This window comes from Trachypithecus francoisi, unplaced genomic scaffold, assembly GCF_009764315.1.
Source record: "Trachypithecus francoisi isolate TF-2019V2 unplaced genomic scaffold, Tfra_2.0 Lachesis_group14, whole genome shotgun sequence".
NCBI lineage: Eukaryota > Metazoa > Chordata > Mammalia > Primates > Cercopithecidae > Trachypithecus > Trachypithecus francoisi.
The window spans coordinates 40,157,065-40,172,710 of NW_022681459.1; the positions used below are offsets into that span (position 1 = coordinate 40,157,065).

Below are 15,646 nucleotides of genomic sequence, written 5' to 3' on the forward strand. Positions count from 1 at the left end.
CAGTGAGCCATGATCATGTCACTGCACTCCAGCCTGGGTGACAGAGCAAGACTCTGTCTCCAAAAAAAAAAAAAAAAAACCTGACAACCTGAAGCATGTGCCACCGTGTCTATGGCTTCCAGAAGCTCTGAGGTTCTCGCGAGTGGCTGGGGACTGTGCACTCAGCCCCAGGGCAGTGTCTGGCCAGGAGTGGAGGCAGACACAACCTACTGAGTAGAGAACTAAGCACAGCAAAGCTCAGTGAAGAGGCAGGGTCTTGGTAGTTGGGGCCCAGACACTGGAGAGAAAGGATGACTATTGGCACGAGAGCACCAGACGCTGGAGAGAAAGGGGCACTACTGGCACGAGAGCACCAGACGCTGGAGAGAAAGGGGGACTACTGGCATGAGAGCACCAGACGCTGGAAAGAAAGGGGCACTACTGGCATGAGAGCACCGGACGCTGGAGAGAAAGGGGGACTACTGGCACGAGAGCAGAAGCAAAATGCAGTTAGGGGTCCCAGCTGGGAGGCACTCGGGGGGACTTCCAGGGGAGGCCTGGGGTTGGAGCAACTCAGGAACCAGTTCTGGGGCACAAGGAGGAGGAAGCTCTGGGGACATCTAGGAGGGAGGCCGGTGGCCGGGGTCCTGAGGAGGCCAGGCTGAAGGCATTTCTTGCACATTCTCGTCTCTCCACCCCTGGACGCCTCCAGAGTGGTTTATTCTAATCGCTGCCACCTCCTCAACTCCTAGGATGCCCTCAACTTTTTGCCACTAGGCCACACTCCCCTGCTGTGAACAGGCCAAATCCAGATGATTCTCAGACCTCCTGGCCTGGAGCCTCTGGCAGCACAACTTCAGGCTCTCCGGACACCACCCCTGCCCCCTGCATCTCCACACCCCACTCCTCGCACCAGACAACGCTATTCCCCTGGAACCCATTTGTGGCCCACTCTCTTCCATGACCAACACATCCTGTCTCTAGGATGTACCAGCACCTGCATGACCTGAGGTGACTCAGATTCTGGTCACCTCGTGCAGGTGACGCACCAGCAGAGGCCCTGTGCAATCAGGAGAAATCGATACCTTTCCTCTTGGACATCCAAGAGCAAGTTAGATCCCCTAAATGGCCAATAACCCTGACATTTCCAACATAAATGAGAGAGGACTCTGTATTTTTTTGAGACAAGTTCTCCCTATGTTGCCCAGGCTGGAGTGCAATGCCCCATCATGGCTCACTGCAGCCTCCAACTCCTGGGCTCAAGCAATCCTCCCACCTCAGCATCCCAAGTAGCCAGGACTACAGGCACGCACCACTACACTCTGCTAATTTTTAAATTTTTTTGTAGAGATGGGGTCTCACTACGTTGCCAGGCTGGTCTTGAACTTCTGAGCTCAAGTGATCTGTCAGCTTCTGCATCCCAAAGCGCTGGGTTTACAGGTGTGAGCCACCACACTGGAGAGAGGACTCATGTAGCCTTCACTTTAAAAATTAAGCTAGCTTCCCTTCACTCTCAAAACCAGAATTCTCAGCACAATTTTCTCAAGTGAGAAGGGGCCAAAAGAAGTCAAATTGTTTCCCAATCAAGAATTTCTACTTTTGGCCAGGCACAGTGGCTCACGCCTGTAATCCCAGAACTTTGGGAGGCCGAGGCAGCTGGATCGCCCGAGCTCAGGAGTCTGAGACCAGCCTGGGCAACATGGTGAAACCCCATCTCTACTAAAAATACAAAAAATTAGCCAGGCCATGGAGGCTCACACCTCTGGTCCCAGCTACTCAGAAGGCTGAAGTGGGAGGATCACTTGAGCCTGGGAGATGGAGGCTGCAGTGAGCCAAGATCGCATCACTGCACTCCAGCCCAGGCAACAGAGTGAGAGACCTGTCTCAAAAAAAAAAAAGAAAAGAAAAAAAAAAAGCAATTCCTACTTTCTCCCAACGAGTATTCCAGCTATGAAAATCACCATTGACTTTAATATCCATGTGAATCTTTGTACGCACTTAAGAGGTCAGAAGAATGCAAAGAAGTGAGAGGAGGAGGAGGAGCAAATACTTTTCAGCCACAGCAGAAGGCTGGCACTTTGGAGGGTGGAGGCCTTTTGACACCCAGCCCAGCCCAGGGGAGCACAGCGTCAAGCTGAGGGTCAGTCACCAGCAACTTCTCTTTCCACTGTTGGGTCTTCCTGACTTCAATACATCTGCAGCCTCCTCCCTCCAGCTGCCTCCAGCTATTCTGACCTCTGGGAGAGCAGCCAGGGAGCACTCACCTGGCTGCATGTGCTGACTCGGACTTCCCAAGGAGTGCTCAGAGCACTTTTTTCTCAAGATGCTCAGGAGAAAAGCTACCCAGGCCTTCCAGAGAACCAGACTTTCTCCTCTTAAGATTCAAAATGGTAAGCTGCGCGTGGTGGCTCATGCCTGTAATCCCAGCACTTTGGGAGGCCGAGGCGGGCGGATCACGAGGTCAGGAGATCGAGACCATCCTGGCTAACAGTGAAACCCCATCTCTACTAAATACAGAAAATAAGCCGGGCGTGATGGTGGGCGCCGGTAGTCCCAGCTCCTCGGGAGACTGAGGCAGGAAAATGGCGTGAACCCGGGAGGTAGAGCTTGCAGTGAGCCGAGATCACGCCACTGCACTCCAACCTGGGTGACAGAGTGAGACTCTGTCTCAAAAAAAAAAAAAAAAAAAAAAAAAAAAAAATCAAAATGGTAAGCCAGGCATGGTGGCTCATGCCTGTAATCCCAGCACTTGGGAGGCCGAGGCGGGTGGATCATGAGGTCAGGAGATCAAGACCATCCTGGTTAGCACAGTGAAACCCCATCGCTACTAAAAATAAAAAAAATTAGCTGGGTGTGGTGGCGCATGCCTGTAATCCCAGCTACTGAGGAGGCTGAGGCATGAGATGAGAATCACTTGAACCTGGGAGGCGGAGGTTGCGGTGAGCCAAAATCGCACCATTGCACTCCAGCCTGGGCAACAAGAGCAAAATTCGGTCTCGAAAAAGAAAGATTCACAATGGAGACTGGGCCTGGTGGTTCATGCCTGTAATCCTAGCACTTTGGGAGACCAAGATGGGAGGACTGCTTGAACCCAGGAGTTCAAGATCAGCCTAGACAACATAGCAAGACCCTGTCTCTGTTTAAACAAACAAACAAACAAAAAAGCCTAGGCAACATAGGAAGACCCCGTCTCTACAAACAATAAAAAATAAAAAATTAGTGGCAGGACTTGGTGGCTCACGCCTGTAATCCCAGCACTTTGGGAGGCTGAGCGGGGCAGATCATGAGGTCAGATCGAGACCATCCTGGCTAGCATGGTGAAACCCCATCTCTACTAAAAATACAAAAAATTAGCCGGGCGTGGTGGCGGGTGCCTGTGGTCCCAGCTGCTCTGGAGGCTGAGGCAGGAGAATGGCGTGAACCCGGGAGGCGGAGCTTGCAGTGAGGTGAGATCGTGCCACTGCACTTCAGCCTGGGTGACAGAGCGAGACTCCATCTCAAAAAAAAAAAAAAAAAAAAATGCTGGGTAGGGTGGTACATGCCTGTGGTCCCAGCTACTTGGGAGACTGAGGCAGGAGGATCACTTGAGCCCAGAAGATTAAGGCTGCAGTGCAGTAGTGATCGCACTACTGCACTCCAGCCTGGGCTACAGAGTGAGACACTGTCTCAAAAAACAATTAACAACAAAAAGCCAGGACTGGGCATGGTGTCTCAGCACTTTGTGAGGTCAAGGTGGGTGGGTCACTTGACATCAGGAGTTCTAGACCAGCCTGGCCAACATGGTGAAACCTCATCTCTACTAAAAATACAAAAATTAGCCAGGCGTGGTGGTGCATGCCTCTAATCCCAGCTACTCGGGAGGCTGAGGCAGGAGAATCACTTGAACCTGGGAGGCAGAGGTTACAGTGAGCCAAGATCACGCCACTGCTCTCTAGCCTGGGTGACAGTGAGACTCCTTCTAAAAAATAAAAAAAAAAATGAAAGTGATAAATTGGCACCTGGCATCAGGGAGATGCCAGTTCCTGATGGGTCACACCTGTTTCACTAAAGTGTTAATTGAATACAGGCACAAGGGAGAAGCAATTTCCTGGCCATGTGTATTAAGAGACAAAATGGCAGAGTATGACTTTCTGGGGGCACCCCACCAGAAAAAGGAAGAAAGCCTCAGATAGGCATACGTACAGTTTCCTAAACACACTGCGTGCGCTCACCTCCCAAGGGCAAGGAGGGCACTGTGCATGTAAGGAGCCCACCCGAGGGGAAGAATAATGGGAAATGAATGGGCCAGTCTATAAAGTACTAGGATCAAGGTTAAACACCGCACTTGACGTTTACATGCTGCTTAGGTCTCTTCCAAGAATACTTTCCTTTCTTTCCTGTTCTAAAACTTTTTAAAATAAACTTCCACTCCTGCTCTGAAACTTGCCTCGGCCTCTTTTTCTGCCTGGGCGCCAGGGAAGGAGTGGGGAAGGGAGGGCACAGAAGCAGAGCAGGCCCTGGCCTCACTGGGCCCTGGTGAGGGCCACACAGGCCTGACTCCCAGCACACTCCACTCCTGGGGATGCTCAAGGTGACAGTCCCTCTACTCACCCCCAGCCTGCTTCTGAGCCCCTTGCCTGTGGTAGCACTTGTCATCTTGCCTGCATTGAAGCCAACCCTGAAGAACACCTTTGTCTCTCAGCAGAAGAGGCTTCAAGCAATGTGGACCAAGCACCTGCACCGCTCAGGGCCTTTGAGATACCCGCATCTGCGCCCACAGCTTTCCACTGCCAGGCCCACCAACATCCAAGTGGATTCTGGCTCTCTATAGCATTTCCTGGTAATTCTACTACTTTTAAGCCTGGCTAAATTCCAAGATAAATGACTCAAGATAGATAAAAGTATTTGATCTCCAAACTGACAAAACAACAGCTAGTTTGTTTTCTAGCTATTATTTCGATATTTGGCATTTACACAAAAGCACATGATGAAGTAAGTAAAACCTTACCTGCTGAAGACTGAAAATAAAGCTTGTTCGCCGGGCGCGGTGGCTCAAGCCTGTAATCCAGCACTTTGGAGGCCGAGACGGGCGGATCACGAGGTCAGGAGATCGAGACCATCCTGGCTAACACGGTGAAACCCCATCTCTACTAAAAATACAAAAACTAGCGGGCAAAGTGGCGGGCGCCTGTAGTCCCAGCTACTCGGGAGGCTGAGGCAGAGAATGGCGTGAACCCGGGAGGCGGAGCTTGCAGTGAGCTGAGATCTGGCCACTGCACTCCAGTCCGGGCGACAGAGCGAGACTCCGCCTCAAAAAAAAAAAAAAAAAAAAAAAAAAAAATAAAGCTTGTTTCTTTCCAGTCGTATGCTTGGATCCTCACTATCAGGCGTCCTTTCCCGGCCCCTGGTCCCTATCCCAGCCCCTGCTATCTGCAGGGACCTGCCTGGGCAGCCAAGTCTTGCTCATCCCGGGACCTGGCAGCTGCCCTGGAAGAGAAGCGTTGCCAGAGCTGCACCCACCCTCCCTGGAGGTGGGAGGGCTTTCCTGGTCCCCTGGCTGGGCCAGAGCTGCCTTCGAAACACAGATCACCCTGGGTCTCCTGCCCAGACTGCATGCTCCTAGGGGCAAGATGCCATCTTCTCCTGCTCTGACACAACACCGCCGACAGGGGGTCCAGCCAAGCTCACCTCCCTTCCTGGAAGGCCATCTCCAGAGTGCTGTGGCCACACTCGCGCCACCCCTCCCACCACAGCAGCAGCTGCAGCTGCAGCTGCGTCCATTGTCTGGGGGTGGCCAGCTTAGTGCCCACTGTCACCTGGCAGCACAGTCCTCCCAGTTCCACAGCCCCACTTCCTTGGCATGAATCTCAGCCCTTTCCTACTTCAGGGAGCAGGAACTTTGCCAGGAAGCTGAGGGATCAACCAGGCCAAGGAATGGGATGGTGTGTCAGACAAGGAGAGCTGAGGTCCAGGGTGTCCAGGGCCAGACTGGACACTGCCAGCCCCAAGGCTAACAGCATCCTGACAGGACAGCGAGCCCAGATTCATGGAGAAGGGGACACAGTGATGAACAACTGACAAACATGGGAATAATAAATTTATTATAATCACAGATGGTGGGGTAGTGCACATAAAAAGGGGGGACCTCTTCTCACCAGAGGGCTGCTGGCCAGTGCCCAGAGTGGCAGGCAACACAGGGAGGCGCTCCCTGCATGGCCCTGGCCCGCTGCCAGGCCCATTCTCTCTGGGTGGCTCAGTGTGTGGTGCTCTGAGGACGCGGGTCCCGAGGGCCTTGCTCTTCGTCCTTCACAGTGGGGACATGGCCTTCATGCCAGCGGTGCAGGGATGCCAGCAGCAGGATCCCCGATGTCCCGGCTCCCTGGGTGCCCCACAGTGCTCAGCAGGAATGCCGTGAGGGCTGAGGCCCAGCTGGTGGCAGGAAGCTGGCAGTACCCATGGGCCAGCCCTCCCTCCAAAAGGCAGCCTGTGTCCTGGACTTGGGGACTTCCCTGGGGGTGCCGCACCTGCCCAACGCAGCATAGCCTGAACCCAAAACTGTGACCAGAGAATCCCATGTGTGTTTTAAGGGTTTCCTATGTCCTCTGTGTTCTCCTATAGAAACGAGTAGCAGTGTGTCTAGCACACACAAGATGCTCTAACAACACCCTGAGTGCACCCTCACGCTGCTGAGACGGACCTGGACCCTGAACAGGCCACGGTGAGAGCAGCCCGAGGATCGCATCTGGCTCCTTGGAGGAAGACACATGGAGGGCCTTCTCTAAGAAGTCGGCCAACGCCCCCCAAGCAGCCCGCTCCACTGCGCATATCCCAGTTCTGTACAGGTATGGGATTTCGTTTGGCAGGTCCCCAAGGCAGAAGATAAAAGCAGGAAAGCTAACCTAACCCCAGGCTCTCTAAGGAAGCCAACACCTAGAAGTGTCTGACAGGAGGCGTGTGTCCTTGGACCCGATGAGGCTGCGGGCCATCCCTGCAGTTATGGCTAGGCGGCTGAGAGGCAGGCCTGGTGGACGCTCTGGGCCCAGGTGTTGAGCAAGGCGGTGACTGAGTGCTTGTCCGGGAGCTGCAGCAGCCTGGAGGTCATGCAGCGGTGCACCGACTGGAGGAAGGGGTTGGCGTCTGCAACAACGTAGCAGGTGTGAACCTAAGGCAGCCAGCGCAGAGCTCGCTCCTGGCACACCCGGCAGTGCTCTGCAAGGGGCAGCCCCAGGCTGGAGCCGAAGCACCAGGAGGTGATGTCCTGCATGGTGCCCGGCCTTCAGGTTCTCCTCCCAGAGCCTCATCGTCAGTGAAGAACTGAATCTGAACAGGATCTAGGGCTCTGCCTCTAACAACCTTGGGGACCCAGCCCGGCTCTGCTGTGTGCCAGCTCTGTGCTCAGGGAGACTGCCCCCTGCCACCATAGTTCTCTCTGGAGCCATATCACCCAGATGGGGCCCTGTGCGCTCAAGCTGCCGGTGGGACCCATCAGCCCTGCCACGGTAGTGGCCTTTGGGAAGCTAGTGGCCTCCGGGAAGAGCAGGGTCTGTCCTTGAGCCATGGGCTTACCCCTCACCCACTGAACACAACCACCCTGGACAGTTGACCTGACACAAGTTGAAGGGGCGAAGGGACACAGTGGGAGCAGAGACCCTTTCCTCTCAGGTAACCACTGGACAACCCGCTCCTGTCTGTGCAGGAGGAGCCAGAAGAGGCGAGGGAGGGGCTTGAGCTGGGGAGGGGCAGGAGCGCACAGTGGCTGTCCCCGCTGCAATGGAAGCCTGGTTTTCCACAATGACCCCTGCTTGCCCTGGGTCCCCAGACAGCTCCTCTGGGTCTACCTACCATACTGCCACTGCCGGTCGATCCACAGAGGGCTTTGGGCAGGATAGTCAGCGGGCACACTGAGCTCCAGCGGTGGCACACTGGGGAGGTCCTTGTCATCTGCAACACAGAAGGCTGTATCTGACCTGGACGAGCCCCGGCCTGCCCTGCCTCATAGCCCTGCTCTGGAACAGGACTCTTCACACCCTGGGAGGTTCTGGTGAGGCTTGTGGCAAAGCCTGGAGGAGGTCTCTCTGACTCTCAGATTTCCAAACATGAAGCCTGGAGTGCCCTGCATCGATGGGTGCCCAGAGGTCCTGCCTACCACCTCCCTAGGGCCCCAGGCAAGCAGAGCCACATCTGTGTTGGGGAGGTGAGAGTGTGCGGGCTTTGGCAGTGGGGACTGAGGCATCGTCAGGCTGTCCGGGGCCCGGTGTGTGTGAGGATAGAGCAGACAGCCTGGAGGGGCGTGAATACAGGGTGGGTTCTGGGCGCTGTGCCCTCTGGCTCAGACGGCAGAGTCCTGGGGCTGCGGTCAGGGCTTGCTTTCCTATGCCAGCCCCAGCCCTCTGGACACTCACCCAGCTTGCAGATCAGGTGCACAGTGCCATTGTTGCTGCAGTGAGAAGGGTCCAGGTTTACTAGGAACTTGGGGTCCAGCCTGGCCACCTCGCCCTGGAGCACACTGGGGATGCTCTGCCGCTCATCATCCTCAAGCCTGCGCTTCCGGGTGCACACCACCGGGGCCCTGGGGAGGCGGCATGGTGACCACACCGGGCACACGCGGCCCAGGGCTGGCCGCCCTCCGCGAAGCCCAGCCCAGCTGGACGTACGTGATGGGTGGGCCGTGAATGGCGGTCATGGCTGGAACGAATGTGCGGTACAGGGAATGGTTGAAGACAGGTGAGCGGATGTTGGCCAGGACGGCGTCCAGGAGCGGCTGGCATAGGTACTGCTGTTTGGTCGGTGGCACCGGGGGCGGTGGGGGAGTGGGCTGGAGGCAGGATGGGCATGGTCAGCAGCCCAGGACCTGAGGGTTCCCCATTTAGGGGGCTTTCACACCCCAGGCCCGTCGTCACTCACAGCCAGATTCCTGAGGCCTCTCACAGCCTCCACCCTTGTGCAGACAGCGTTGGCTGATCCTGGGAATAATCCTCCACCCCTACAGCCTGTCTTCCCTACAGTCCCTGCCTCCTCTGAACTGGGTGGAGGAGGCACCCACGGGGGCCATAGACAGAGGGTGACTTCTCCCATGTTCCCATCCAGCACAGCAGACCTGGCCTGGAAGCCTCGTGGGCAGGGTCCAAGGTCAGGCCCAGCCGCCACCCAGATGCCCTGATCTTGAAGGACCATCCCAGCGGTGCTCCCAGGAGCTCTTGGGGGAGCCCTGGTTCCCCTAGGAACCAGGAGTGTCTGGCATCCCACTCACCACCGCCATGTCATTCTTGAGTTTCTCCAGAGCGATCTCACACTTTTGCAACGTCTTCAGGGGACAGCTGCAGAGAGAGAGGACTTGGGCTGACCTCTGTGCTGGAGGAGTGGGAGACATGGCAGCTCTCAGGCTGGGATCCCAACCACTGCCACTGGGCCTTGGCCATCAGAAACCTCCTCTGCAGGACCTCCTACCAGTTGACCAGCTGTTCCCAGACCCAGAGTTGAAGGCAGGCAGCCCTCAAACCCAGGAGTTGCTTGTCCCTGGCTGGCAGAGTGAGGTGATGGGGCAAGAGAAGGGACAGTGGCCAGGCCCCTGATCAGGCTGGGAATGCCTCATTCTCATGTAGGCCAGTCTCTGCCCCGCTCATCCCTATAAACCTAACGAAGGATCAACCCATGAAGGCCTGGAGAACCACCCAATAGTGACTGGCATTCTATCCAGACAAGAAGAACAGAGAGACCCTTCTAGACGGGGTAGGGGGAATAGCCTGAGTTGAGGTGAGTGGGAGGTATATGCCAGTGCCCATGCAGTTTGGAGGCACTGCCCGAGCGCTGATCCTCACAGCACCGTGGCCAGAGGCCCTGCCTTCCACCTGCTTCTCACCAGAGCCATCTTATTTCATTTTTATGACAGCACACATGAGCTACACATGGGTAACTGAGATGCAGTTGCCTGCCCATGGTCACCGGCAAGTCAGGGGCAGAACTCCAGGTCAGGCTCAGGCCCATCAGGGCCAGCTGATGGTCAGGCCACTGCAAGCTGGCCCCTGGCTGCTGGCTGGTGAGGTCTGGCTGTGATGGCCCAGCATGAGGACCACAGCAGCAGCCAGGAGTAGGGCAAAGGCTGGGCACCGGCCAAGATGAAGCCTGGGCTTGAAGCCTCAGCACACACCAGAGTGGAGCCTTGGAGGCCTCTGGCCAGGGCTCAAAGAGCTGCCCGGTGCCTTTGCTAAACCCACATCATCACCAAGTGCTCATCCATGGCTGGGCTATCCATGCCCCTGTGGACCCTCCGTGGGCTGTGTGCAAAGCTCACCGCTTCGAGGGGTCTGTCAGAATGTCCAGAAGGCTCTTCATCTTACTCAGGTCCTTTTTTCTGTCTGGGACAGAAGAGAGGACACTAAGACACAAGCCCGGCAGTGTTCCAGGGTGCAGGCCCTGCCCCGGCCGCAGCCCACCTTCATTCTTGTCGATCTTGTTGATCATGCGACGCAGGGGCTCGATGTACTTGGACAGCTGCTTCAGCTTGTCCAGGTACTGCTGCTCCTCGGCCTGGCTGGAGCCGGCTGGGCTCATGACAGAGCTGGGGTTCACTGCAGGACACAGGTGGGTGAGGCCACTCGACCCTCAGGCGGGGAGCTTGAGCTCTGAGGGCCCCAGAGCTTGCACACCCAGTATGAGCTGAGGCCTCATAACAGTGAGTGGTGACCTCAGCACCTCAACCCACCAGGCCGATACAGGTCACACGATGGGGCCATGGACCCCAGGCCCAACTTACCAGGTGTGTTTAAAGGTCCAGGTGAGGGGACACTGAAGTTCTGTGGGGTCCGCGCCGTCACTGGGCTCTGGGAGGGCTGCGGTGAAGGGCTGGGCAGGAAGCTACTGGGGGATGGGGCAGGGCCGGAGCTGCAGACAAGTGAGAGCAACTTGTGAGCCAGGGTCCAGGCAGGGCCGGCCTTGAGGTCCAGGCGGGGAGGGACACCCCAGGCCAGGCCTACCTGACGTTGGAATTGGGCTGTGAGCTGGGCTGGCCAGGCTGCGGGGACGGCTGCGGAGGAGGGGGCATCGACTGCGGGGTCTGCACCTGCTGGCCCGGTGATGGCGAGGACAGCATGGGGAGGCTGCTCTGGCTGACCTGGAAGTGGAGGGGCTCAGCTGGCGCACTGCCACACGCCCGCCTGCCTCCACACCACCTGCCCACCTCACGCACAGGCCCGTCCTCCCGCACAGCCTCACCACACACCCGTGTCTTCATCCAAATGCCACCAGGACATACACATAGGCACACTCCCCCAGCATGGCACACAGCATGAGGTGACCAAGGGACTGGCAGGGGGGCCCAGGCAGGGCAGCCCTTGCTCCTTGGCCAGGGGCCCACAGAGACACAGGCTTTGAGGGCTGTGTCATAGAAGTGTGAGGAAAAGGGCAGTCTGGGAGGTAATGCCCTCGGCTGGCACTAGCCTGGCCTTCCCTGCCACACCTGCCTGTCCTGTGACATGCTCCTTTGTGGGTTGGTGAGGACCTTGCTCTGCTGATCAGTGGGACTGTCTTCCCACATGCTTCCACAAGCCCCCGCAGCCCACAGGCTGACTGCACCAAGGACAATCCCAGTGGCCGCGGCCATCTGTTTGGTTAACACATGCAGCTGCAGGGCTGGTCCCAGGCTGTGTCCCACCTGGACCTGCTTAATTGGAGTGAGGTGGCCCAGGGAGCCACACGCACACCCATGGTGGCACTGGTATCAGCCCACACCAGCGCCTCTGAGAGAGGTGAGCTACTCAGTATCAAAGACACCTGGGCCCAGAGCCTGGTTCTGCCACGCAGGTGTGCACCTGAGTCCTCTGAGGCCCTGTGTGTCTGCAGAGCAAGGCTGCTGCTCTGCTCCCCCGGCCTTATTGGGCACGATACAAATAAGATCGATCAGCCCATTGTCTGCACGAGGGACACCACTGTCTTCATCCGTAAACTCTAGGGATGAAACCACACCACCCAGGCACCAGGGACAAGCATGTGTGAAACACCCACACCTTCCTGGGGTGGAGCACAGATGGCAGTTTTGATGGGGAGGACAGCTGCCTGCCAGACCTGGGTGAATGGCCTCCCCTAGAGGGACTCTCAGCAAAGAGGGCTGCCTTGTCACACTGGGGGAATCCTGAAGGCCCTGCTAGCTTCAGAGGCCCCCATGGGCCCATGGTGGTATTTCCCACACCCTAGTCAACCCCCTGCATGCCGAGCATCCCCTCACAGCCTGCCTAGGAGCCAGGCCCCTGGATCGTCCATTTCTGTAGACCAACTCAGTGCTTCTCCTGGGGCACTCTGGCCATGAGGACCTGTCTGGGGCCACGGCTCACAAGACCCCACAAGCACCTCCACTACAGTGCTGTGAGTACTGGGACAGGACTGCTGCTTTCTAAGCTCCTTAAATTGGGAACCAGGCCCAGAGCCCACAAACAGAATGCTGCCCTCCCCACCACCCCACCAGGCAGCACAGGGCAGGGTAGCACTGCCCTTTCAGCACCACCTGGATCAAGCTCCTGGAGCGGAATGCTCTTTCTGTCCTGCCTGTTCCATGGGGTGTGCCTGACAGTGCTGCAAGGGATGTTGGGTGCAGGCCGCTCCTGAACCACGTGTGCTGGGTGACCAGGGGGTGGGGGGCTAAGGCACAGGGTGTGACCACAGCAGGGCACTTCCAGCATGGCTGGGTCAGAGGTCCCTATCCAAAGCCACTGGCCCAGTGGACATCAACCGATGGAATGGACTGTTTCCACTGCTTTGTGATCAAGACACCCCTGCCTGGGATAGGAGGGGCAGAGGGCAGGAGCCCCAGCCTCAGCCTGCCGGGCCTCATCGCTCTACCTAGTGGAGCAAAATGGCTCGTGGTGATTCTCGCAAAGGTTAGCAAGGTCAGAAATGGGGACTGATGTGACTTCATTTGCTAAAAATTCTGAGTTGAACAAGTAGAGGTTTCTCCCACCAAAGTCCTGTGCATTCACAGTGCTGGAGTGCACAGAGCCCTGGCTGAAGGGGAGTGAGGGCATGTCTCAGACACTGGAACACATGTTCTAGACTCATCCAGGTGTCAACAAAATCCCAAGGCCAGAAAATTCCATACAGAGAACCACAGACGGCACCGAGGAGTGGGAAGCAAAGACTCCGGGCTCCATGCTCAGCCCAACCCTGTGGAGCACGGCCCGCCCTGTGGTGGAGTCCCTTCTAAAGCCCCCAGCAGCCCCGTCACCACTCTGCCTTTCCTGACCTGTGCCTGACTTGCTGCTGCTCTCTACCTGTACCCCAGAAAGCTGTCTCACAAGCTCACCTCTCTTCCTGCTTGAAGGTCAGGCCCCTCCCCCTCGCCTCTCTCTGACCGCCTCTTCCAGAGAGGCGCCTGTGCCTGAGCAGCTGGCCCTTCTAGGAGATGGTCAGCTCTTGTCTGCAGCCTAAAGCTCAGTGTTTCTCTGAGGAGCAAGGCAGCTGCAGGCTGGGCAGAGGCCGCCGAGCAGGGAAGGATACCACACAGCCCTCACTGCCACTCTAGAGTTCTCATCTGCTCTCGAACCTCAGGCAGCCCAGCACCCACTTTGGCCCCGAAGCAGCAATCTCACCAGCCACGCCCGTGGGACCCCCAAGCACCCACCCAGAACTTAGGTCTATCTCAGTTCTTCAGCTGCTCCAGGCCAGGGCAGCTGGCAGCCAGCAGAGCCCAGAGGATGAGAGGCAGGGAGATTTCTAGTGGGAAGAAAAACAAACGAAGGGCACCCTTTCATTTCCAAGAGCACGAGAACAGGAAGCCAGGCCCTGTGCCCAGATGTCAGTGGTAGACAGTCCAAGTCCAGCACCTGGGATGAGAAGCAGCACCCCCGAAGACTCATCTGAAGACAGAACTGGCTCTAGAGAGGCAGCCAGAGAGGTGAGAAAGAAACCTCCCAGCCCTTGGGCTCATGTCAGGTCTGGGATTGGAGCAGGAAATGGGGAGGCAACAGTGCCTCTCCAGTCAAAGGATGAGCCCCTAGCGGGGACAGGGCCAAGGACCAAGGGGAACTGCTGCTCTGCGCTCTCTCTGGTCATATTCGGCCAGGGGCGCGGGTGCCGGTGTGTCATAGCTGCTAGCAAAGGGCCCAGGACAAGAATGTCACACCTGCTAGGGAAGGAGCTTCTAAGTGCACACCACCTGTCACCTGTGTCACAGGCTGGGAACAGGGAGCTCAGAGGGAAGTGACTTGCTCAAGGTCACCCTAGTGATGAAGGGAGCTCAGGCACATTAAACATCAACACCCCAGCAACAATGGCATGAACTGCATTTCTGGGAAAGGGACCCACACAGCAGCCTGGAGCTGAAGGCAGGTGAATACAGAGTGGGCCAGAGAGGAGGTGGGAGGGCAGAAAGACTGGTCCAAGGAGCTCCATCCCACAGAGGAACCCTCAGGCAAGGCTGGCGGCACTGCACGCTCCCCCTGGTCCCCCCCACATACTGGGAACCGTTCCTTGCTCCCGGCTCCAGCACTCAGTGTGCCCCCTGGAGGCACTCCCCAGGGCGCAGTGGAACACGGGTTTCACCCTGGCAGCTGGCAGCCAGCAGAGCCCAGAGGATGGGAGGCAGGGAGATTTATAGTGGGAAGAAAAACAAATGAAGGGAACCCATTCATTTCCAAGCGCTCGAGAGCAGGAAACCAGGCCCTGTGCCCAGGTGTTCGTGGCAGGCAGTCCAAGTCCAGCACCTGGGATGAGAAGCAGCTCCCCAAAGACTCATCCAAAGACAGGCTCTAGGCTCTAGGGAGGCAGCCAGAGAGGCGAGAAAGAAACCTCCCAGCCCTTGGGCTCATGTCAGGTCTGGGATTGGAGCAGGGAACAGGGAGGCAACAGTGCCTCTCTAGTCAAATGACGAGCCCCTAGTGAGGAAGGCACTGCCTGCTTACACCTGCCAAGGGAGGAATGTGGCATGGGCTATGCCACCCCCTGGGCCCCCGTGCTGGGCACCGTATCCAGCATGCACCCAGCACAAAATCCTGCTTGGACCTGGTAGCCTGAGTCCATGAGGCATGCCCACCGTTACAGGAAGATGCAGCCATGGGCCGTCAAGGCAGAGGGAGGGAGCCTGGGCCCTGTGAGCCCTCTGGAGAAGAGCCCATGGGGCACGTACGTTCCCACTCTTTCGGCTCCACCTGTTTTCTTGGACCCAATTTGTTGCCACAAGGAAAGAACAAGAGCAGATGGGCAGTGTGGTCTCCAGACTGCGTCTTGCTGAGTGCTGAGGGCAGGTGGCTGGAGGGACAGTGGCCACTGGATGGCCAACTGGACACACCAGAGTCAGCAAGTTCTAGCTCCTGAGAGCTCAGATGGGACACAGTGGGGTAATTCCTTGTGAGGTCAACAGATACGTTCCTGGGATAAGCTCTCTTTTCTCAGAAGGGACTGGATTGAAAGATAATGACACAAAAGCAGCAGCATACCTCTGGAGCCAGCTGGTGTGGGCAGGTGAATGCCCTTGGTACATGGGGCCCAGCATGCCTCACGTCCCCAAGGCTGTCCCACAGCCAGGTATGGGAGGCTGTACCAGGGAGCCTGGTACTGCAGCCCAACGTAGAGGGCTGAGCTGGGGGAGGGCCCTCTGCGGGGAAGCCCAGGACCAGCAAGGGCTGCAGAGCAGCTGCCTGGGCAGCAGGGAGACCTCCACTCCAGGGTGTCCCTCCATTGGCTTTTCTCCCTCCCTAAACTC

General features: G+C 57.2%; 1 protein-coding gene across 5 annotated transcripts in view; it reads right to left on the minus strand.

Annotated features, from left to right (window-relative positions):
- Nucleotides 1–6,037: 6,037 nt before the first annotated feature.
- The window catches only part of MED15 (mediator complex subunit 15), an 86,873-nt gene continuing 77,264 nt past the window's right edge, over nucleotides 6,038–15,646 (minus strand). For 2 of the 5 annotated variants that reach the window (XM_033232852.1, XM_033232855.1), the window contains 9 exons: nucleotides 10,932–11,068; nucleotides 10,712–10,839; nucleotides 10,392–10,526; nucleotides 10,250–10,313; nucleotides 9,209–9,275; nucleotides 8,613–8,773; nucleotides 8,361–8,527; nucleotides 7,801–7,899; nucleotides 6,038–7,095 (listed from right to left, as the gene is read on the minus strand). In XM_033232852.1, coding sequence (XP_033088743.1) covers nucleotides 6,959–7,095; nucleotides 7,801–7,899; nucleotides 8,361–8,527; nucleotides 8,613–8,773; nucleotides 9,209–9,275; nucleotides 10,250–10,313; nucleotides 10,392–10,526; nucleotides 10,712–10,839; nucleotides 10,932–11,068 — 1,095 coding nt within the window. In that variant the 3' untranslated portion in view covers nucleotides 6,038–6,958. The remainder of the gene's footprint in view (nucleotides 7,096–7,800; nucleotides 7,900–8,360; nucleotides 8,528–8,612; nucleotides 8,774–9,208; nucleotides 9,276–10,249; nucleotides 10,314–10,391; nucleotides 10,527–10,711; nucleotides 10,840–10,931; nucleotides 11,069–15,646) is intronic. The other 3 variants (XM_033232854.1, XM_033232856.1, XM_033232853.1) reach the window with 2 other exon arrangements.